This window comes from Convolutriloba macropyga, chromosome 1 (assembly GCF_964194025.1).
Source record: "Convolutriloba macropyga chromosome 1, txConMacr16.3, whole genome shotgun sequence".
In the NCBI taxonomy this organism is placed as follows: domain Eukaryota; kingdom Metazoa; phylum Xenacoelomorpha; order Acoela; family Convolutidae; genus Convolutriloba; species Convolutriloba macropyga.
Window position 1 is genome coordinate 55,312,116 of NC_134468.1, and position 23,473 is coordinate 55,335,588.

Here is a 23,473-nt window from a genome sequence, read left to right on the forward strand (position 1 = left end):
TAGAAAAAGTTCAAAAAAGCAACAGCATTACGAAAATTTTAAGAGTCAGAACAACCATAGATTTTCAAATAAGAACAATAAACAAAATAGTTTGTTGGTGCTTAGGAAGTCAATTGGACATGTAGTTTTTGAGACTAAGTCAAAAGACTACACGAAAACAAAGAATACTGGCAGATCTCAAAATTTCAGAGTGTTGAATTCAGAAAACCATTAGGTTTTCGTTAAAATGATAATTTATGTTCTTTTGCTTTCATATGCCCATAAATCTGTTTTATTTAAAATAAATTATTTGAGCATTGATTTGAAATCATTGTGTAATTAACATAAAAACGACAAATTTAAAGAAAAAGACAGGGGCCCATAAAAATCCAAATAACATTTAGTTTTTGAATTTCAACAATCAGACCCAAAACTATTTTCGTTATTGATGCTTTTCACAACAAAAAATTGCGCTCAATGGAATTGAATTATCTAATTTGACAAAGATTTCAATATATCAACAACAAATTATAAAAAATGGAAAATCGACCTATATTAGCTAAGACCATTAAGTGTCAACTGAACGAAATAGATAGTTTCTTTAAAAACTCCTTAGATCGCGAATAGGACCCTTGATGGTCTCAATAATAGGACAATAAAAAGAATGACCAAAGCTGGTGAAACTCAAGAATTCACCAACAACTTACTAACACACTTTGTCTTTTGTTGGAAAAACTACACTTTGTCAAACACACTATGTCTTTGGTTGGAGCTGGAAAAAAATATGAGTCTTACTGAAACAAGACAATATTTATGCTTAGACCTGAATTTGGAATAAAAAGAACCTCTCCTTAAATGAATCTCTCAGTGGTAACAGACTTATCTGGAATTTCGATTAAAAAATTCACAAAAATTTTAGGAGAACAGAGCCAAAATATAATCCGAATACTTTTCATTGCAAAATCAGCGATGATAACAAATCTGGCCATGATATTGTTGAGTAACGGTTTCTTCAATTAACGTCACGGTTTCAAATTATTGCCTAATAAATAGTCGGCCAAAAACAAATCTCAATACTTAAACAAAAATGTGCAGTTTTTGGTAAATATTGATTTAATTTAGAGGAAGGCCACCAAAACTGATAGTTCCAGAACACTTTCTCAGAAGCTGACGTTAAAAATGTCTCTAATCAGAGTAGATAATGATTGAGCTAAAAATTTTGATGTCCTCACTATCGGTCAATTGCGAAAAAGTGCTCTATAGAAGCATATCTGATGAGAAGCATATTATTTTCCTTGAAAAATCAATAGCTACTGAATTTTGAAAAAATAGCCAAAATTTTGGATAGGAGAGATGGTTCAAACAATGCAACAATCTCTCCTTATCTTTGACGTAAAACTAATGAGATTAAATAAACCCATTTTTATGTTTTTGTTAGAAAATTGGTCAAAAACTCAACAACAATTACGAAAAAAGTGAACAAAACAACATAAGTGAGCATTTTGTTTTTAAAATTTAAACCTCCGTAAGTCTATGACGAAACAATACTTATAAAAAATTCTTAGTTTTGTTACTCAACGCTTGACAAGCGTACTATTAATGCCCCTCACAACTTTCTACGCTGGCTATATCGGTCGGCGAAAATTGAATGCAGAAAAAATCCAGTTGAGCAGATAGTTTCTTCCCGCAATCCGCAATCAATTAGGTCGGAACAATTAAACATCGAAAAAATGTTGTTGATTATTAAAGAATAGTGAACACTTCAACAAATACATCGCTGATATTGGAGCAAAATTGGCTGCACAATTTGGTAACAACAAGTTTTTAGCAGAGAATGGGTTGAAAAGTCCAAATTATTAGTACGCATAAGAACAACTGAGATATTTTGATACGTCACTAAGCTCTCCTCCAAATATAGACTAAACTGTCATAGCAGTAACTATTTTTTGCTAAAAAAAATTCCTTTTAAAATTTGTCCAGTTGTGAAAATTTTGTTAAGCAAGTGCTTGCAACCTATAACATTCACTCACGGCTTTAAAGCAGCAAAAATAGTTCCCTTACCTTTGTTCAATGCAAGTGATTCACTTAATGCATAATGATTTAGTCCAATTCCAGTTTTACCAGTTTTGGTTTTTTTTGAAGTTTTCCGAAAAACTACTTTTTAAATGGGTTAGATACTTTTTAACTTAATGAATTCTGTCCAAAGTTCTGTTCCAATTATATGAAAAATTGAGGAGAGTTGATACTGAATTAACAAGGACTGAAAACATTTGGTATAATTGGTCAAAATCAGAGAGTTTGAAAAAGTTTATTTGCATGGATTTTATGAAATTTCTCGATACTGTCGACCAAAAAAATTGCTGATGAAATGTCTGATTTACGGCGCTAGTTGGATACTTTCTTTTTAAATTCAGTTTTTTTTTCGGTTCAAGAAGAAATAATATATAAAAAATAGGCAGAAGATTATCAGAGAAGAACACATTTAATTATTGCTTTCCACAATGCTCATTATTGGGTCCATTAAACACGTATGTACTTTGTGCTGATGAAATAAAGACAACTGCACACGTAACGTCAGATACTTTATTAGTTAGCACTGCACAACTCACAGCTAGAGAAGAATGAAAAAGTTGTTTTTGAAAACACGTTGAATTCAACACATTTCAATCTAAACATATGGTTTCTGGTAAAAACTTTTGGCCAATAAAAACAAATCACTTATTAACAAAGTGCTAATCATCCAAAAAGAAACTGCAAAACCCTTGTGAATTTTTATGATTGATCAACTCCATTTCAAGGAACACATAGAATTTATCCGAAGGATATTATTGAAATTCTGCTTTATATTCTTTCCTTTGCAAATGATTTTCGGCCGTAATCAATTGTCGAAAGCTTTTAATAGTTACCACCCCAGCTGTTCAGTATGAAATAATTTTATACTGATCTACTATAAATCAATGTCTTGAACTTACTAGCACGTTCGTTAAAAGAATAGTCAAAGTAAATTTCGTGAGTAACGAATTTTTTGGGTTCTATTGAAAAGTGACGAATTGAGTAATTGATATTCAATGCCGAGGAACTTCATGCCTATGAAGTTTTAACACCGTTGATAAAAGTATTACGGAAAGAAATTACGTCCAAAACATTTGCTCATTCCCCAGATGATTCTGAAACCTAAAAATATTTGCAGAATTGGAAACTGGGAATGTTTCTTTCAGACGAAAGAAATCAACATGACGATTTTTCCCTAAAAACCGCAATCAGAGTAATGATAAAAATTGGCTGATTTACAATAATGGTTTTGCTGAGGAAATCCCTAGCCTTAATGAAAGTGATGTTAAGAATCTTTGTCATAGATGTTTATGTCTTTATATAATTAGCAACACTGAAGTGCTTAAGAAGCTTTTTTAGTACTTAGAAACTTCATTTGCGTTTTACTTATTGTTTTTGGGTGCTATACCCATTTATGTTTGATTTTTTTTCTCCGAGATTTCAGAATTGAACAACTTTGAAAAATGCGAAACTCTTCCAATAGGCGCTATTTACTACTATTTCAATAATAAAAAAAATAAAAAAAATTCTGAAAGCTGGGTAAATATCGGTTCGTGTGAAAGATTGATTTGATATCGTGACACGATTAGACGGCCAAAATATTCATTTATTGAAGCTTTGATCTCCATGGTGTACTGGGTCTCCGTAAGGTCAAAGATGAATAAAGTTTGTGAATGACTGCCCCGAGGTCATCGCTGAAAATTACTAATGTTCAGACCACCAAAAGCGGACTACTGCAGAATCTAAGAGAGAGTCGAAGTTTCATTATAGCTGATTACAAATGAACCAACTTTTTTTCATGATTGATTTTGATTAGCCGAAGCCTGACCATAAGTAAAACAAAACGAGCTCTTAAAAAATCCACTTAAAATTGTGCATTTTGTTACCTTCACCTTGTGCAGTGCAATGAAGCAAATGGTTAGGATAACGAAGAAAACGAATGTATATTAAAATCAGACTATAACAATCTCTTAATGGAATTGGCACTGTTCACATCTAAACGATTAAACGAATTATACTTCATTGTTGTCTTCATTGCTTAAGTTTTTGTGAAATTGAAGCGATTCGTTCAGTGGTGTAAAAATGTGTTGACCACTGTTCATTTACTCGTTTTATTTTTGTAAACAAATATTCGATACTGTTTTTTTTGGATTTTAGGAACGAGTACATATTTTGACTATATCTGTTTTTGCAGCAACTGGCAAAACTCATCCTCTAAGATGAACGAGCCAGAAACGAAGAATTTTTAGGAAGCCAAAAACGTGCCGAAAAGTACCAAAAATCTGATCATACATGAATTTGAACGTGGCCTTAAACGCACCAACCACCTTGAACGAGCCAAATTCTGGTTACAGGTCTTTATGGTCTAAATGTGGGTGATCATAATGTTTTTTTTTACCAGGAACGGTCTGATAATAAACAATTTTGAACAAAGACCAAGTTGACCAAAATGACTTCTGATCAGACGCACATCGAGCGCAAAACGGGGGAAATATGAGCCCCAATTACGTAGTTCATTCAACAACAATGATATGATTAGAGGTCATTTCGACATGCAATGGTCTGATGAGAGATAGATTCGAGCGCACATCAAATGCAAAAAATTTTTTTGAGCACAAAATCTGATTTGAGATTGGTTTGGTCTGGGACTGTCTAATCAAAATCCATTTTAGGTCTACTGCGGTCTGATCAGAGGTCTTTTTGGCCTCGGAAGGTCTTATCAGAGGTCCGAGAGCGCATCCATGAGGCCTCTTATTTTTTAAGTAAGAGCATTAGTTTAAGAACCCAACTTCAATGTACACAAATAAAAAATGCACATTTTTTACTTGATTTGAAAATATATGAAGGGAATAATCAGCTTTATTAGACGAGAATTGTCACTTGGCATGAATTTCATGAGTAAATCAAACAATCAATTACTAATTAATTTGATGTGTTTGACAGATAACCATGTGATTCTGTCCACAAGTGGCAGTTCTCAATCCTCGGTGGTAATGGCCGACAAAACCAAGACCCGTGCACCCTACATCTGGAAGATAGACAAGGGGGTGGAATGCTTCGACCTCAGCCGGAAACTGGACCTATTAGTTACAGGATCCGTTGACCACTTTGTCAAGTTCTGGAACCAGTATGTCACCACGCGACCCCTGACTGTGCTCAAAGGACACAATGCAACTATAGTTGGAGTTGCCATAATCGAGAATCTCGGCTTTGTTGTCAGTTATTCCGAAGATGCTATTATCAAAGTCTGGCATTTAATAGACTATAAATGCGTGGACACTATTGATCTCAACTTTCAGTGCCTCGAGAACCGAGCTCCCGAACACGGAAACTTCCCGATTTCGTTTTTCCCCAGTTTGAATTGCTATTTGTTCACATGTAATGACTATATGGCAGAACTGAAGGTAGGAACTTTCCATCAGTTTCTAATGGACTATGTAGTGACTCATGCTTCGCCTCTTTGCGGGGCCATTTACAACCACGTGAACGGGCAAATAGTGACAGCGTGTGATGACTCCGAAGTGGCAGTGTGGAATTCCGAGACTGGGGCTGTCGTCACTCGGCTCTACAAGGCACACGACAACGAGGAAATCACAGCTATGAGTTAGTTCGATCTAGGTTTTGTCACATTTCATAAATCAAATTAAAGTTTTATTTGAGTTGATTTTGGTAAAAGTAAGATAAGCGGCCAACGACTGAAATTTTAATATGAAAATTAAAATTCACCGAATTTCTTTGTAATTCTAACATTATTTTGAGAATGTTTCTGCACCTGGAATTTGACCATAGGTAGAATTCTCTATTTGTGCACCAAATCGTAAGCGAAATTGTACTCAATTGTAAATAGAATTCAATTACGGAATAATGGACGGTCCAATGTAGTGAATAAAGTGAACGGAGCTGATCACTATCCAGTTAAAAAATTGATTTAAAATTTTTGTCCAATTTAAACTTTAGCGCTTTTTTTAAACTAAAAGCGGCCTGCGCTAATTAACAAGATCTAGAATGAGTGGGTATAGTTTTACCTTACCTCCTGTCTGTTTTATCCAGTTAGCTTTATCCAGAAGAAAATATACATTGTTTTTTATTGCATTGTTGACTAAGTTTTGACCAGAAAGGGGAGCGTCTCATCACGGGTGGGAGAGACGGAACAGGGAAGGTGTGGTACTACCAGTCTGGGGTGCTCAGTCATGTCCTACTACCCACTGACGATGCAGAAGTCACATCCATACTACCAGGTATAACACTCCCACATCTTACATTACTCTACAGAATCATAAATAAACTACAAAAATGTACCGTATCCTTATGGATACACAACCGATCAATCCGCTGTAATAAATGTGCCCCCCCCCCCCCCTCCACCAAGGGTCGGAATAATTTAATAATTTTGCTCACTTTGCATTAAACGAAAAACGAAAATGACTTGTGCGCCAATCTCTATGGTTTCAAATGGTAGATATGATGTTTCCGTTTATGTAGAGGATGGATGAATCTCATATTACTTCCTTATAAGGAACAACTTTTATACAGCATGCGAAGTAGCGAGGCGATCACTTGTGTACAAGAAATATTTATCTCCAATTAAAAATGTTCCATCACTCTGTCTATTTGTCTATTTGGACTGGCAGTCTGCAACCTATACATACAAGTTCAAACATTCTGCAGAGCATTCTGCTCGAAAAACACCACAAAAAACTCTGCATGAGATAACTTTTGAAGGTCTCAGCGAAAAATTTAAACAGTAGAAAATTGTGGTAATCGCTTGGCAAAATTAGATAGTAACAGTTATAGAAAACGAAAGCCATAATGCTTAAGGTGACAGAAGCTGCAGCAGCAAGGAGCCGTTGCTACTATTCTCGTTTAATCACTAACTAATACCAGAATTCTTCTGCCAAGTTTATCACTCAATGAGAGTGAACCATTCAGCATAATCAACAAATTTCATCAAATTTAATCAACAAATTTCATTCAACAAATTTAGCAAAGCGGCTCTGAGCGAGGCACATACGTAGTGGTGCTAACTCTTTTGATGGAATCTGCCGAAAATTTCTGAAGTCACTTTACCGTACATTTCGTATCAACTTTTGTTTATTTTCAGTTGCTGTGTCAGCAAATGTGAGTTTCCCAGTTTGTGGAAAAAAGTGGATGTACGACCCCATTTCAAAACCGGTAGCAAATAAGATATCAAGAACTACCGACCGATTGCTATGTTTAGCTCCTTGTCACTACTATCTGAGCGTATGGTGTATAAACAATTCTCGATATTTCTGCAACAAAAGCTTTTGCGTAGAGCGTCGATTGGGATTTGATAGTGTTTTCTTGAGGTTTTTTGCGTCATATTTAACTGATCGACAGCAAAGAGTTGTAATATCTTGCGGAAAATCGGATTTTTGACCAGTCATCCGCGGTGGGCCTTAAGTGTCAATTTTTACAGTGTTTTTTTTCTGTTTATATGAATGACCTACCCGAAAAAATTGTCAATGAGTGCCACTTATACTCTGATGACACGAAAAAGTTGTCAGCACTGAAGACAATAATATGCAGCTGGAAGAGATATTGAAAATGCTATTATTTGGAGCAAGGAGAATCGTTTGAACTTCAATTTTGAGATCTTTAAAAACGTGCCATTTTCCTTACGTAAAAAACAAAACAAGCAAATTTTGCGAATTTCCAGCAATGGAACCATCTCACAGGAAAGACACTTCAAAGACCGGGGCATAAATTTTTCAGAAAATTTATCATGGGATTATCACTTCAGTTTTGTTCTACTAACAGCCAATCAGAAATTTGCTTATCTAAAGAGATCAATTCCTAGTGAAACAAAATTGTCAGTCAAATGCAATATAGTCAAAAATAAATAGAGCATTGATCTCGTTTTATGGATCAAATGTTTCGTATGCCAGTGAAACTATCTTCAGGCAAATGGAAAGGCTTCAGAAAAAAAGTTTAACAATCAAAAACTCATCCTACTGAAATAGAATAAAATGATTGAAATTGATCAGTAAATTTACTTCCGATCACGTATCAACTTGTCTTTTTGGATCTCTTAGTTTTAAACAAAATTTTGATAAGAAAACTTCCGCTTAAGAGAAAATAATTTTGGCAAATAAGGAATGCACACCCAAAAACATGACCAAACGAGAATATGTTTTTATACTCAAACGATTGCAAAGCGTTGCCGATGTAATTTTTCTACCGAGTTAAAAACTTCGACATTTCGATGTCAATTTTGCGTGATTTTCCCAACCTTAACCCATATTCAAGTCCTCCCAAATTCAAAAGAAGTAAAAATATATCTATTTGATTTAGCTAAGTAATATTTTAATTACAAATCGTACCCATATCGATGGACAGTGTTTGAGGGAAAACAAATTCAAGCCCCTTGAAGGACTTAGTAAGCTTGGTGAAACCAAGTTAATTGAAAATCATTATAATTATTAGTTTTATTATTAATGTTATTATTTCTATTTCTATTATTATTAGTATTATTATTATTATTATTATTATTATTATTATTATTATTATTATTATTATTATTATTATTATTATTATTATTATTATTATTATTATTATTATTATTATTATTATTATTATTATTATTATTATTATTATTATTATTATTATTATTATTATTATTATTATTACTATTAATATTATTATTAGCATTTTGTTATTATTATTATTATTATTATTATTATTATTATTATTAGTATTATTACTATTATTTTTATTATTATTATTACTATTATTATTATTATTATTATTATAATTATTATTTTTATTATTATTATTATTATTATTATTATTATTATTATTGTTATTATTATTATTATTATTAATATTATTATTATTATTATTATTATTATTATTGTTATTATTATTATTATTATTATTATTATTATTATTGTTATTATTATTATTATTATTATTATTATTATTATTATCATTATTATTATTATTATTGTTATTAATATTATGATTATTATTATTATTATGATTATTATTGTTATTCTTCTTATTATTATTATTATTATTATTATTATTTTTATTATTATTATTATTATTATTATTATTATTGTTATTATTATTATTATTATTACTATTATTATTATTATTATTATTATTATTATTATTATTATTATTATTATGTTCCGAAACCGCACATCGACATTCTTGAAATATTTGGTTGACAAATGATGAACAGAGAAAAAATTTTCAAAAACATACATATCGTTCATTAAACCACTAATGGAATGCAATAAGGCCACACTAGAGGGGCGAAAAAACTTGCTGTTAATAGAACTACTGGAAAAAACAATAATAAAAATCAAATAACAAATTTTATTTACGACCAAACTTCGATGTCTATATTAAAACAATTATAACAGTTCAACCTTGCCTCAGATAAAACCTAAAAAAAAAACAAAAATTAACTTTTACTTCAATAGGAAAGATATGGGACCTGTTCTCAATTTGACTGGGTAACAGAATTGCGTTTCTATTTTTGAAAAAAAATTGATATCAAAACAATTTTTATCATTAGATATTAAACAAAATCACTAAAATTTTCCTGTATATCTCCATAGTAAGCAATTGAGACCTGTCATTGTCCAGTGTACGTCACACGACTATAAAGAGAAGGACAATTACCGGCAAAATTAAACTTTGCGGGAAATGGCAGTGAAGCCGTTAAAACCATAAACTTATCACCAAGAGCAATACAAAATGTTCCATTGTACAATTTTTCAAAGCTAATGGGACCTGCCATTACCGTTTAATTTTAACAAGAAAATAAAAGTCCTCTCAAGCAAAACAAAAACAAAAATCTCAAACAATTATGAATTTTCACCGTAACAAGAGTAACAAAGCTGAGAAATAATTTGTTGAAATTGAAACCGTTATTGATTTAATTATAGCTCAATACAAACAAGTTGTGACCTGTCTTTGAAGAGACTGAGCGAGCTACAAATCGACCAAAGAACAATTGAAATTAAAATGGCGAAGCTCAAAAATCCAAATATGTTTTTGATCACAATTTTTTTTGCAAAAGTAATATGAGACAAAAGATTTCAACAAAAAGAGACCGATTTTGATGCAACACATCAGAAAGCCAATTGGGCCTGTCATTAATAACACTAAGCCACGAGACTACAAAATACAGGCGGAAGCCGAAACTTCAAAAACAATTTGACGATAGGACAGTGTTCAGGGCACAATATTTATCAGATTTTATCTGCATTAGCTGTAAATCAACACTTGGTTCTCATCTGAACATCAACGGGGTTTCCTTAAAAAAGGAGTACGTAAAAATGACAACAAAAAGAAACCAACATATTGAACAGTATGGATATCTCGAAAACTTTTTTTTAAACTAAATGGTCCAAGCAATCAGTCAAAACATATAACCAACCAAGAAAATAATGTTTGAATCAACAAAAGTAATTGAGACCTCCTTTTAGTGATATTGAGTTACATGGTGATAGATAAAGAAGGAAAAATTTGATTTTTTTTAAAAGTTATTTGAAAGTCATTAAAAGAGACAGCTATATGTTGAAATGTTTAAATAGATTGTTGCACGTCCTGGGGAAAAGGTTGCGATCTATCATTATCAGGTATATGTCGTACAACAATCATTAGATAGACAAAAAATTGTAGAAATAAAAAAATCACTAAATTTTGCGAGAGAACAGTGCCTCAACCCAGAAGCGCAGACGATTAAACAGAAACAATTAACATAATCAGACACGCCTTTTGTCAACCTTGTTTTTTCCAACAAAACTTGTCTTTAAATGGACTGGTCAATAATGTCGTAACTTGACAACAAAACAAAATGAACTCAATAATCCGCATTTATTCTCAAAACTAAAACCTGAAAAACCGTAGTGTCAAAACTAAGAATCCATTATTTAAGTATGAAACAGTTACAGACAGTGATCTATTAGCTAACGGGAAATAGTTTTTTGCTTGTTTTTCTACTGAGACTGGGCCCGAAGCTGAGAGATATAGGAGAAAAGAGTGGTATAGTTCAAAATTTTGCCGACATTTTCTTAAAACAAATAAAATGAAAGTCATATGATACATTAGATAACAAGTGATAGCTTTGTGTGGTTCACTTATACCTCCATTGAAGGCATCTGGATCATTGATTGGGTTTACTAAGTCGTTGAACTACAAAAAGTATAAAAATTGAATGCAAAACATAAGAAATTCACAAACTTTACGAAAGCAATTGGTCAGAGCCATAAAAAAGACGAGCTTTACTCTGAGACCATAATATATGATCACTCGGCCTCATATTTTTAAGAATAGTATATGTCACTAAAAAACATTGGATCTGAAGTTCTTGTCAGTAATGTGCATAAAAACCATAAATGCAGAATTTTTTTTAAAGGCCGTGCCCCACTAGAATCTAATTTTTTTTTACCTTAAGGATCGATTTTGAGATCATATCAGCCGTGATGTTGCTGCACGTCTACGAAAACATTCAATTGTTCAAATGGTTGCCAAATAAATGAATTTTTAAACAAAAGTTTCAGTTTATCAAAAATAAATAATGCATTTCGTTTATTTATCGAGATTACACTCGCCGAAATTCTGGCAAAAAAATAATTTCAAAAGACTCTTAAAGCTAGCGGGAGAGGAACTAGTTCTCTTTAAACTTCAAATGGATATGGCTGTGGTTTAAAGGTATCTACTTCCAGCGAATTCGGAGAAAGGTTGGTCCCTTTATTGACGAAAAAAGTCTGAATTCTGAAAAATTTAGCAAACATTTTTGCCAAAATCTCAGATCGAACAATAAAGCAACCCTCTTTTATCTTCTAAGATAACATAAATAACACTACCATTAACAGTTTCAACATATTTTTTGCAAAGTTAACAAAAATTTGGACAAAAATACGGAAAATGTGAATGAAAATCAACGGATTATCGTCTACTATTCACAAAATTTTAAACCTCGATAACTCCTTATAAAAACCAAAAGTCAAAAAAATCTTTTTAATTCAATATTCTACGCTAAAAGTGGGGTCGGAACATAAAGAATGCAGTAATTTCAGATGCAATTCTCTGAAGATAATGTTCATAGCGGGAGCGTGGAGGCAAAGTTTAGAAGACAATGGGTCTTTGATCTGCTACTCACGTGCTCGAGTATAACTTGTTCAATATTTATTCAGCTTTACTTTTTGTGGTTCCTTTGCATTCAACTCAAATTGTTGGTAAATGTAAATTTGGTAACCATTAGGCAAATTTTTTAGCCAATTTTTTGTGGAAAATAGGCAAAAACCATAGAAAACACCTAAAAATGGTAGATCAATATCCGTTTCAGATATAAAACACTCAAGTGTACTTAAAAATTAATTGTCTTATATGCTATGAGTTGATAAAATACGTGTAAAATACTATTGTTCGTCTGCTTACATCATTTCTACACCCCTCAGTAATATCCGAGAAGAGGTTTTTGTCAAAAATTACAGCAGAAATTGTGAGGAGTTTAGTTTCTTTCAACAAATTGCTTCATCTTCAAAAGTTTAGACCTATATGGCGCGGAATTTCCACAAAAATGTTGGCATATCTTGGTTATAGAACTGAACTGAAATGCGAAATAATTAAAAATTAAAAAACCGTGTTTTAATTAGTTTTCGCCTAAATTCCATAAAAGTTAGAAACGTTTTCTCCTAGTTTTTGCATTTTGCTTGGGTGAAAAAAAGGACAAAAAGAAAAACAAACGAAGGCAAAAATTTACCCAGAATCATTGACGAACAATTTGTCTCGATGCCGATGAAGACGATCATTAAAAGCTGACAAATTTAAACTGACGGCAATTACGCCGAATTAACAAGTCAATGAAAAGTGTTATTTTTGAGAATAAGCAACATGACTACAAGTAAAACAGAAATAACGGTCAAAACTCAAAATTCACACCTGAGGGTAAGTTATTAGACCTAAAAATACAAAAAACATTTGGTGAAAAACTTAAACTTTCTTAATAACTTTGAATCCAAACAATCAATTAGATTCATTAATGCCTCACTAGCAAATGATGAGAGCTCTCATTAATGTGGCAAAACTAAGTGCCAAAACAACACAAAAACAAAATCATTTAGCAGGACTCAAAAACATCGCTGTCAGTTCTTGAAAACAAGTTCTAACAAGGTAGTTAAACCTTTTTCATCTAGTAACAACTATCCAACAAGTTTCAACCGAAAACAACTATGAAATTGTTTCTTTGAACAAGTATCTGTGCTGCGATGACTTTCAAACAAAAACAATTATGCATTAATAGAACACATGAATGACCTTTTCAAATACTTGGTAGACAAAATCAGAGGAAATACAGCAAAAACAAAAGTAAATTACAAATTATGGCGTTTGACAAATATATAAACTTTGCATTTTTGAAAACCGAAACTTTGCTGAAACCTAAACAACTATACTGAACGGCAAAAATAAGTTAGCATCCCTATTTTCAAGAAGTTCAAATTCAACTTTTCTGGAAAGAACACTGCAAATTAAAATCGCAATTATAAAACAATATTTGCACCAATGATACCCTACACTAGACTTCTCGTCCAAATATGAAATTCAAACGAAAGGCAACGTTCACTTATTTGAAATGCCAATGTAAAATTGATGACCTCTATCCAAGTTTCACATTAAACAGAAAATTTTAACAAGATCAGTATTTATTTTCATCTTTTTTTCTCTCTCTACTGTTTAACATAAGTGCAACTTTAGCCATAGTTGAACAAACTATTTTTTTTCTTTTTGGAGCGTGAAAAACATACGTAGAGCGAATAGTTTTTTTAAACCATATTGCATTGATCAACATAAAATATTTTCTCCAGTCAAATGTCATTTTCTGTTCATTGTTAGACGAACTACATCCCTTAAGTGGTCAACACTTTGCTGCCGAGATCCTGAAGTTGACGGTTTTCTTTAATTTACCTATCTTTATTTTTGCTAACAGCGTTTGAAAAATTCTTAAAGCTCTTGGTTTTTCAACCGAAACTGTGTTTGAAACTAAATGCTCGCTCAACTAATTTTCTCTTGAACGGGATGAAGCTGACAATTTAAATGATCGAACTCAGGGTCATGAATATTGCTGAGGTGGAGTGTTGCTCAGGTGGTGTTGAGGTGCTGAGGTGTTGCTTGGGTGAAGTGAGCCAAATTAGCTCAGGCAGATCCGTGGCTACTAGGACTCCCCAACAACCATACAACTATTCACACACATCTTACACAGAAACTTACAACTATTCACACACATCTAAGCGTAGAAACAATTTGCAAAAAGACTTTATTTCCAAGTTTGAGGTGTTACAAGCATCCGCATAGATGAAACAGGTTCAGATGCGCCAAAGATTTAAAAGAACATTTGTTGTATAATCACAACGAGACCGGATTTGGACATAACTTATTAATAGGTATGATGTACCAAAGGAGATTGGGGAACCAGTTCCTCATATTAGTTCGGTAGAATGCGAATAGAAAAAACAAAAAATGAAACTTTTCTAGTTTTGTTATTTTATGGTTATCCCTCATCTTTTTTTCTACGTCAATGGGGAATGACGATGGTGAGGTCGACAAAAACCTATAGGGGTTTACTTGAAAATGTTTATGGTTCCTGTGAGTGGTGGGTGTTGTGTTTGCAGTGCAGCATATGGGCAAGCCAGTGATAGTGACAGGAGGGTGGAACAGGAAGATAGTGGTGTATGCAGACGATGCAGAGACTGAGAGGGTACAAGTGGCAGGCAGACAGAAGTGGAAAGGGGGACAGCTACATAAAGGTAAACACTGGCTCAACTCATAAACAGCATATTCTATATGTTCATAAGTCTAAAAAACTGTATTTATCATTCTGTATGCCACTTCTTTCCAGCTGCACGACTAATTATAATTCGTTATAGGGAATTAAAGTGGTTTTCATTATTCTAGAAACATATTCAACACTTGATCATCTTTACATCATATATTCAATCTGATTTGAAATTTTATTCAGGTGATCTGTTAGCTAAAGTTCTACTGAATGCTGTCTCAAAAGTGTTAGGAGCTCATAGCGACCTTTACAGAGTCCACGCTTTGGTATTGCTGACCAAAAACACTTTCAACTGATCATAAAAAATTAGTGAGACTGGCTAGCTATGCACTTAATGATCAAATGACTCGGCAATAAGATTATTAATGGCTGATGAGATTACAAAATGATTTAGTTGAGTTGTAATTATAATAATTATTGTTTCTTTTTTCAATATAATCATGGAAATTATTCAAAAAGGTTCTTTTTTTAGTCCATTATGGTATTTTTGAAGCGAATCATTTTATCAGTGGCCTGTTTTTGTTCGTTTTTTTTGCGAGGCACCGTAGTTTTTATGACATGAGGAGTTAGACAGTGGCGTATTTGCATTATTTATCCTAATATCTCCTTCATTTTGTCTGCAGACGATATTCTGTCGATGGACATTTGCTACCCCTGGATGGCGAGTGGATCATTCGATGGGGAGTTGATTCTGTGGCACTCTGAGCAAGAGACAGTCGAGGGCAGACTTCTCAAGGGGGGATACGATACCACTGAGAACAGAGACCAGATACTAGAGGCAAGCCAACTCAATCATGTCTTTATTGAAATGATGAGATTCGTGATTTCTATATAGATCGTGCCTGGCAAGAAAACTTGACTAGGAATACCTGACGTATATTTGGAGATGTTGAAAAGCAAAGTTTCTGTCTGACCTGTTTTTTTAAAAAGGCGACAGTGTTTTTTTTGGATCAATCCATTCATTTTGATATTAATAGTTCTTCTCAAAAGCAGATTTTGTTCTTTATGTGGAAGAAAACGTAGTTAATTGCATTATAGTATATTACTACTATCTTATCTGATATGGATTTAGGCTGGCATGAGGGCTGCCAACATTGATTGCAGTAGACCAGACACGAGACAGAGTCGGCCATCTACCCATGCCAGTTCCAGAAGCAGCCGGTCCAGACCCAGTTCCAGGCATCGCAAGTCTTGGGCCCAGACACCTATAGCTGGCCGACTGCCTATTGACAAAGTAAGAGTCAAGATCAATGTTGACCAATTTTAATTCCGAAAATTTGATATTACTGTGTGATTTTTGAGCTCTGTGATAATGTTTGAGGCCATTAGGTGCTCAGATGAGCCCAGAATTGAAAGCCCTGAGGAAAAAGTTGGCGAAGATTTTATTTAGAGAGCTACTTTACTTCCTACAGCGAACTATTCGCTTTATTATTATTGTGAATTGAGCATTCACATATCAACGACAATTTGCACTCAAGCGTTCACTCTATCTACAAATTTGCTAGATTTGAAATCTTTAACGTAACTTAAATCATTTGACTTTCAAGGGTTGTGATAGGAATTTTGCGAAATAAATCGTAGTAAACATAGACCTCATGTTACATACAAGTTTTCATATCTGTGCCTTTTATAATTCGAAATCATTTCAAGACAACTCAAATTTCAACTTTTTGCAAATGCGTGTCCTACTTATTTCTTCACTTTGATAGTTGATTTTAGGTGATGTTTTTGAAGAGCCGTGCAACTAGTCTGTCTACTCAGAAGGCGTTGTTAGTGTCGAGTGAGGCAGGCTCTCTTTCATTCTGGCACTGTTTCTCAAAGCAACTCTTCGCCTCATTCTACGCAGCCTCAAGACCACACCATTCCGTACTTGCTATGTTCGAGGTACGATACACTACTCACTGTGAGACTAAAATTACAAACGAAGACGCTCGCTATTGTGCCTTGGCACATAACATATCGACCCTGCTCATCCACATTCTAGGCCCCATAGTCTGCTAATGAAGTAAAGAAGGAAACTTTCAAAATAATAGAGTGACGGATTCTCAAATGTGAACAGACATGTATATCAATGAGGGTTTTTTTTTTAAATTCAAAGGCATGGACAAAAATGAAACTTGACAAATATTTGATCAATAAAAATAATCAAGCGAATACATTTACTCAAGCAGAAAAAAAGCACCTTTATCAAGTAAACATTAAAATTTCGGCAAACAACCACAAATGAGATTCTGAACTAAAACTCTACCCCAATCGACTTACTAAAATGAGTATAGACAAAAGACTTGAATACCAACACTTTTGCGGTAATAAAAACACTTTTCTTTTGATTGTCAACAAAGCAAATGTCCCCACATACACGAAGACCAAAAAAGCAGTTAAGTCTATCATAAACTAATCACGGCAAGTTATTGAAAAAAGCGCTAACTCTGCAAACAATTAGAAAAATCAATCAAAGCAACGAGACGACAAAAATGGACAATTGCAAAACTTAAAATGTTTTTGAAAGTTAGTGGCGTCGAACACGTAACCACATAGCAAAATCGTTTACCTCTTTTTTAACTTAACCCGCCTATAACCATATATTATAATGCAAATTTATATTTAAAAAGTGAGTGCAGTAGTCATTTTACTGAGTGAGGTATTTCAAGCATATTCAAAAAGACAAAGCGATAAGAGTATCAATAAATGAAGATAAGGTTCCAAAATCTGTAAAGAGAATCAAATATGAAAGACCTCTAATTAAAAAAAGATTAGACAATAATTTGAAAACTAATTGAAGTTAGAATTCAACATCACAGTGTCAAGGATATCTGTTTTTTTAAGACTAAAGTTTGTTTTTCTTGAGTTTTCAATAATAAACAGTATCAAAGATAAAAACTGTTATATGAAACTGAATCACTGGAAAGATTCATTTTCGTTTTGCTATAAGTAAGGCTAGGGTTATCGTCGGCAAACGAATGTGGTAAAACAGACGGCAAATTGCTGTAATACTAAATAAATTCATTATTTTCTGACAGCAAAAAAATAAAAGTCATTTCAGAAAATAATTAGCGTCAAAGGCACAAAAAGCCATCAGCAATTGACTGAAAAAAGGTATTATTTTTTCAAAGGCATAGATACCTTCGATATAAACCTATGGGGCATGCAAAATATAACACTATATCACAAAAGAACAAAGACAAAAAGACCGTCAAGATTCAGATATTGACAGTGTTTCATGAAAACTATGTGTCAAAGTGATAAACCTCAAAAGCGGCACATTGATGATTTGAACAATAGTTTATAAACACCATCAGAATCAATATATCAGTTTAGTAGCCTTCACAAGTCAAAATGGAAAGAGAATGGTAAAAAATAATTTAAGGTGCCGCACGTTAGAGAAAATCTCTGAAAACCGGAAAAATGTTCAGATACCTATTTATTGCTTCACTCGAAAGGGAGCTCGAAAAATTATTTCTCAGTAAAAACAATAAATTGTTTCCGTCAGTCATTAAGTAGCTTCACAATTACCTGTACAAATACAATCGCATATTTGACTGTGGCAGAGCACTATTGGGCCGATGGCCCCTTCTCAAGTGTCTCATTCAGTTTATCTGGATGAAAGTGATTCAAAATGAAAAAAAAAGAGGAAGCATTGTTTTTCAAGGTACCACTAAACCTAGCAGTAAAAACATTAATCTGGTTTTGGAACGCCTTTGAGTAGTGATAATAAAACTCATACAACAGTCTGACAATGTCCTCATTACCCAAAATATAATTCTCTAGAAATTGATGACAGAAATTTTTTGTTTCGGTATTAGACATGTTTTCAATCTTTTTGATTATTTCATCATCGTAACCTAGAAGCATTCTTAAGACCCGCCTTTTCCTAACAATTATTGAAAAACTGTGAAATAAGATTTTTACCTCGAGTTATTTTGTCTTTAATCAACCGCTTGCTTTTTTTAAGGCAGTTTTGCATTGAGAAACCCATTGAAATTGGTGAAATATTACATTATCCCCTTATGTTTTTTAGTGTTTGCTTAAGTACTTCATAGGCATTTAACTCTGATTCTAAATGGATTCTTTGTTTTACTCTTTCTTCGTAAGTGCTTTTTTCGATGAAAAATCAGCCGCACGATACGTTTGACAACTTTGTCTATTTTCCTAATTGTTGTGATGGTTGTTGACCCGTATATCAAGACTCCGTATTGTACTATTGGTTGTATGTATATTCTAAATGCTTTTATCATCAGTGATTCTCTCAAAACTTTTCTCAGTTTATAGAAGATATAACAATTTGACAAAAGTTTTGTGACCACATGCTTTGAGTGATTTGAGAATTGTAGTTCATTATCTATCGTGATGCCCAGGTATTTGAAACTTTGTTTTTCTTCAATTTTAGTGTTTTTTATGAATGTTCCTGACACAGCGTTTTTTTATTTTTCTTTACAAAAAGCCTGCTTTTTGTTTTTTCCTTGTTCAGCGTTAGTTTATTTTTTATGAGCCAATCATTGACGTTATCTAGTGCTTTGTCGTGATCATCGTCAATTTTCGATGCAGAACTTCTGCTCTTCACAACAGTGCCATCGGCGTATAATATAACATTCGATTTTTTCTGGGACAAACTCAAGTCATTTATGTAGATAATAAACAAAAGAGGGCCGAGAATTGAACCCTGTGGCACGCCTAGTTCTATGAGTTTCAGTTTGGACATTTTTTCTCCAATTAAGGTATATTGCTTTCGATTGGACAAATATGAGTTTAAAATGTTGTATATTGGACCACGTAGACCATATCTATAACATTTTTGCAGTAAAATGTTGTGATCGACAGTATCAAAAACTTTCTTTAAGTCTAGAAAGGTGCATTTGTTTTTTCGCTGTTGTTGTGGAGATTTGATCTTATTTCCTCTATTAGGGTTGCGATGGCACCAACTGTACCTTTCCCATGCCTGAAGCCAAATTGTGAATCTGAAAGCATTTCAAAAACGTTTAGTTAGTTTTGAATTCGATCAAATATAATCCACTCAAAGACTTTCCCTATAATTGGTAGCAACGAAATGGGCCTGAAATTTGATGGGTCATCCTTATTTCCATTTTTGGAAAACGATATAACTTTTGCAATTTTCAAACTCTCTGGGTATTGTCCAAGTTCTATGCATCTGTTAAACATTAGTTGTAAAGGAGCTGTTAAACAGTCAGAAAAATTTTTAAAGAAAAAATAGTTCAAATTATAGCAATCAAGGCCAAATTTGTTACAATTGTTGATAGCGTGCTTTACGTCATTTTCAGTTATCGATTTTAGAAACATATTTTGACTCTGGTTTTCTATTGTAGGGGCACTTCTTGTTAAAAATTCCGCATTTAATTTTTTCCCAATGTTTGAGAAGAGCGCGTTAAATTCTTCTACTTTATTTTGTGAGAAAAAAACTTAAGGTTTTTACAAGTTCTTTGAAAATTTTTGTTAAATTGTGGACTTCCAGTTGCATCTGCCAGTTTCTTAAGACTGCTTTTTTTCGTCGCTAAGTTTTTAACCTCATTGTCAATCCAATTTTTTTGTTTTTCGTTTGCGATATTTTTCAGGGAAGGGACAGTTTAATGCTTCAGTGTAAATTTCGTGAAATTTTTTGAAGGCGTTTTTTATTGGTAAGAGTTCTAAACTGCTTTTGTGGACCTCAAATTGATATCTGAGATCCTTTTCGATTTGTTTTTCTTTTAATTGGATTATCTAGTTTATGCCAATTGCGGCTTTTTAGAGCCTTGAGATATTTTCTCGACTGCCATCGAGGTCAAAGGAACCTTCTACCGTGTGATGATCTGTTATACAGGTTGATGTAACTTTTGTTTCTATCAAAAAGTTAGAAAATATTGCGTCAACGAGCGTACCTCTGCAATTTGATACCCTCGTTGGCTCATTATTGTTTGATATTCTTAGACCGTTTCCGGCTAAAAGGTTTTTTGAACTTTCAGCATTTTTGCTGTTTTTTAAAAAATTAACATTAAAATCCCCACAAAGTACGTGTTTTGTTTCTGGGTCAATCATTTGGCTGTCGAGATATCTTTCAACCGTCAAGAAATTGGCTTCATTAGTGCTATTTGGTGGCATGTAAATACAGGAGAACCAGATTTGTTCTTTTTTGGTTTTGATGGCGACTGTTAGTAGTTGAACGGAATTCGTTTCTAATTTTTTAACTATCCGACAATTTATGTTATTTTTATGAAGAATGCAACACCTCCACCTCTTTTTTTTTACAATTGCTGGATATAATTGTTTGATATCCATTCAAAGGAAAACAGTTATTGTTGCAGCTAGGATTTAACCAAGTCTCAGTAAGGCAAACTACTTCGGGTTTCTGAGACATGCTATTAATGTAAGCATCCAAATCGTCTAGGTTCTTGGATACAGATCGAAAGTTTTGAATAACAAATTGGAACTGTCTTGGATGACAGATTTTTTTATTTGTCATTGTTGACGTAGAAACGCTTTTCGTTATCAATTCCCTGCCGTTGCAGTCTGGTTTTTTTCTTCCTGCATAAAACTAACAACTATTTTGATATAACAGTGCTTAATTGTTTTTTTTTGTTTGTTGCTTGCGGAAATCGCCGACAAGAAATCAAAACATTCTGTTTCTTTGCTCTCCTGCGCCCTGTCTGCATGGTTGCGTAAATCACAACCGACAGGTCGCCGCCTGCGGAAATCACAAGCAGAGTGCTGAAACAATTTTTAAAGACTTTTACTTTATTCTAAGGTCATTTTATACATATATAAGCTGACTTTATGAAGTTTAAAAAAACTTAAGAAATGAGCGTAAAACAGTTTTAAAAATAGGATCAAAAAATTACGCACCTAGGGCTGGCGAAAATTTTCTACCCTAAATCTTGAGTTGTGCTCATATTATACACATTAAAGAAACCAAACAAAAATAGTTGAGTTACGTATTAGCTTGTTATTACAGTTACTGAGCTCGTGAGATGACGTTTGTTCTATTCGTTTTGAATTTTAAGTCGTTTGTATTCAGGAGAGTTGATAGCGTCGTCGGTAGAAGATAATTCGAACTGTTTTTTCTTTCGTTTTATAGCATTGATTGAGTCCAAATCTTCTATCTCGTTAATTTTAACGAATTTTGCTTTTTCTCTACCATTTTCAACAAAAACCGAGTCTGCACAATTGTGTGTTGCAGTGATCATGTTTCGTTTATTTGCTTCATTTTTGATCGGAGCTTCATATTCTGGAAGGGGATCGTTTAGATAGATGATTTGTTGTTTATCCTGTTTTTTTTGTTTTTCTGAGTCGTTTTCTTTTTTCATAGTCACTTTGTTTGTCGGCAAAATAAACAAATATGCAAATTACTGTTGACAGTTGAAACTCGTTTCCAGAATTGGGAACAATGTGACACGCTTTGATACTGTCCTCAGTAGTTTTGACCCAAAAGAATTTCTCAAAAAATTTTAAACTTTTGTGCGTTACATTACAAACTTGTCGAGCATCGAAGGGCGGATTAACAATTAGCAACGAGTTCCTGTGCGTGTATCTCTCTTGGGCTCTTTGACGTTCATTAATATTTTTTGCTTTGCCTTTAATTCCCTAATTTCTTTGTCCTATATGTTATTTTTTGCTTTCAAGAGCTCAATTTCTTTTTTCAATACACTTACTTCTGTGTCTTGAATAGTACTCACAACAACCTCTGGAGCATTAGGTGTTGACGATGATGATATGGCTTTCATCTCTATTGCCGTGTGATAACCATAGAAAAAGAAATTAATAAATTAAACAGCAAATTGGATCAGAGATAAAACTCAAATTGGAATCTTGTGCGATAAGACTGCAACAGCCAAGTTTTTTCCTGCCGAGGCCAATTTTGCTGCTTTATTTACTGTTCTAGTGTCTAGTGTTTAAAATTCTACCCTATTTGACTTCTAAAGGACCACAAAGTCATAAAAGAGCAGATCATAAAAAACAGCACTTTATCTAAAATTTTACACCTTCGATTTATACAGCCACAATGATATTAGTTTTAAACTCATAGTTGCTTCAAGAGTATTATAAATAAACCAAAGCTCTTGAAATGAGCAAAAAGTAAACAAAAATGGGATTAATCAAGAAGGTGAGTAAAAGTGATCAAATTGCGTTGAATCAACTACAACTGAATTACTAAAATCAGCAGTTACAATGAGTTTTAATAGCTATTATTGGCTTAATTAGTCTTCCTCTTAGCTTAGAAAGATTGTTTGAACCTAAAATAGGGGAGCCCTTTTGAAAATTGTTATCAGTTATTTATATCAGTTAAGCTTAAGTCAGAATTAACTGATTTGTTGCTTGTTTTTACGAAGAAATTAAAAATTCCAGAAAAATCAGCAAAAAATTTACAAATTTATCAAATGAAGAAGCCAAACAGCCATGTGAACAAATGAAAACATTATTGTCATTGTCTCATTAGGGTCGAGGCCGAATTGTTAACTTGTAAGAACTTGCAAATTCATACAAGTCAACCATTCGACTTACAAGGCACTTACAAGTTAACCATCTGACTTACAAAGTTACTTACAAGTTAACTGCGCGTGTATCTCTCTTGGGCTCTTAGACGATCATAAATATTTGTTGCTTTGCCTTTAATTCCGTAATTTTTTTGTCCTGTATGTTATT

At 33.2% G+C, this 23,473-nt stretch overlaps 1 protein-coding gene across 1 annotated transcript in view; it reads left to right on the plus strand.

Annotated features, from left to right (window-relative positions):
• LOC142340479 (cilia- and flagella-associated protein 337-like) overlaps window positions 1–23,473 on the plus strand; it is a 67,784-nt gene that overhangs the window by 24,810 nt on the left and 19,501 nt on the right. The window contains exons 7-12 of the mRNA XM_075391058.1: window positions 4,975–5,633; window positions 6,134–6,269; window positions 14,682–14,816; window positions 15,469–15,623; window positions 15,918–16,079; window positions 16,565–16,729. Of these exons, the coding sequence (XP_075247173.1) occupies window positions 4,975–5,633; window positions 6,134–6,269; window positions 14,682–14,816; window positions 15,469–15,623; window positions 15,918–16,079; window positions 16,565–16,729 (1,412 nt within the window). The remainder of the gene's footprint in view (window positions 1–4,974; window positions 5,634–6,133; window positions 6,270–14,681; window positions 14,817–15,468; window positions 15,624–15,917; window positions 16,080–16,564; window positions 16,730–23,473) is intronic.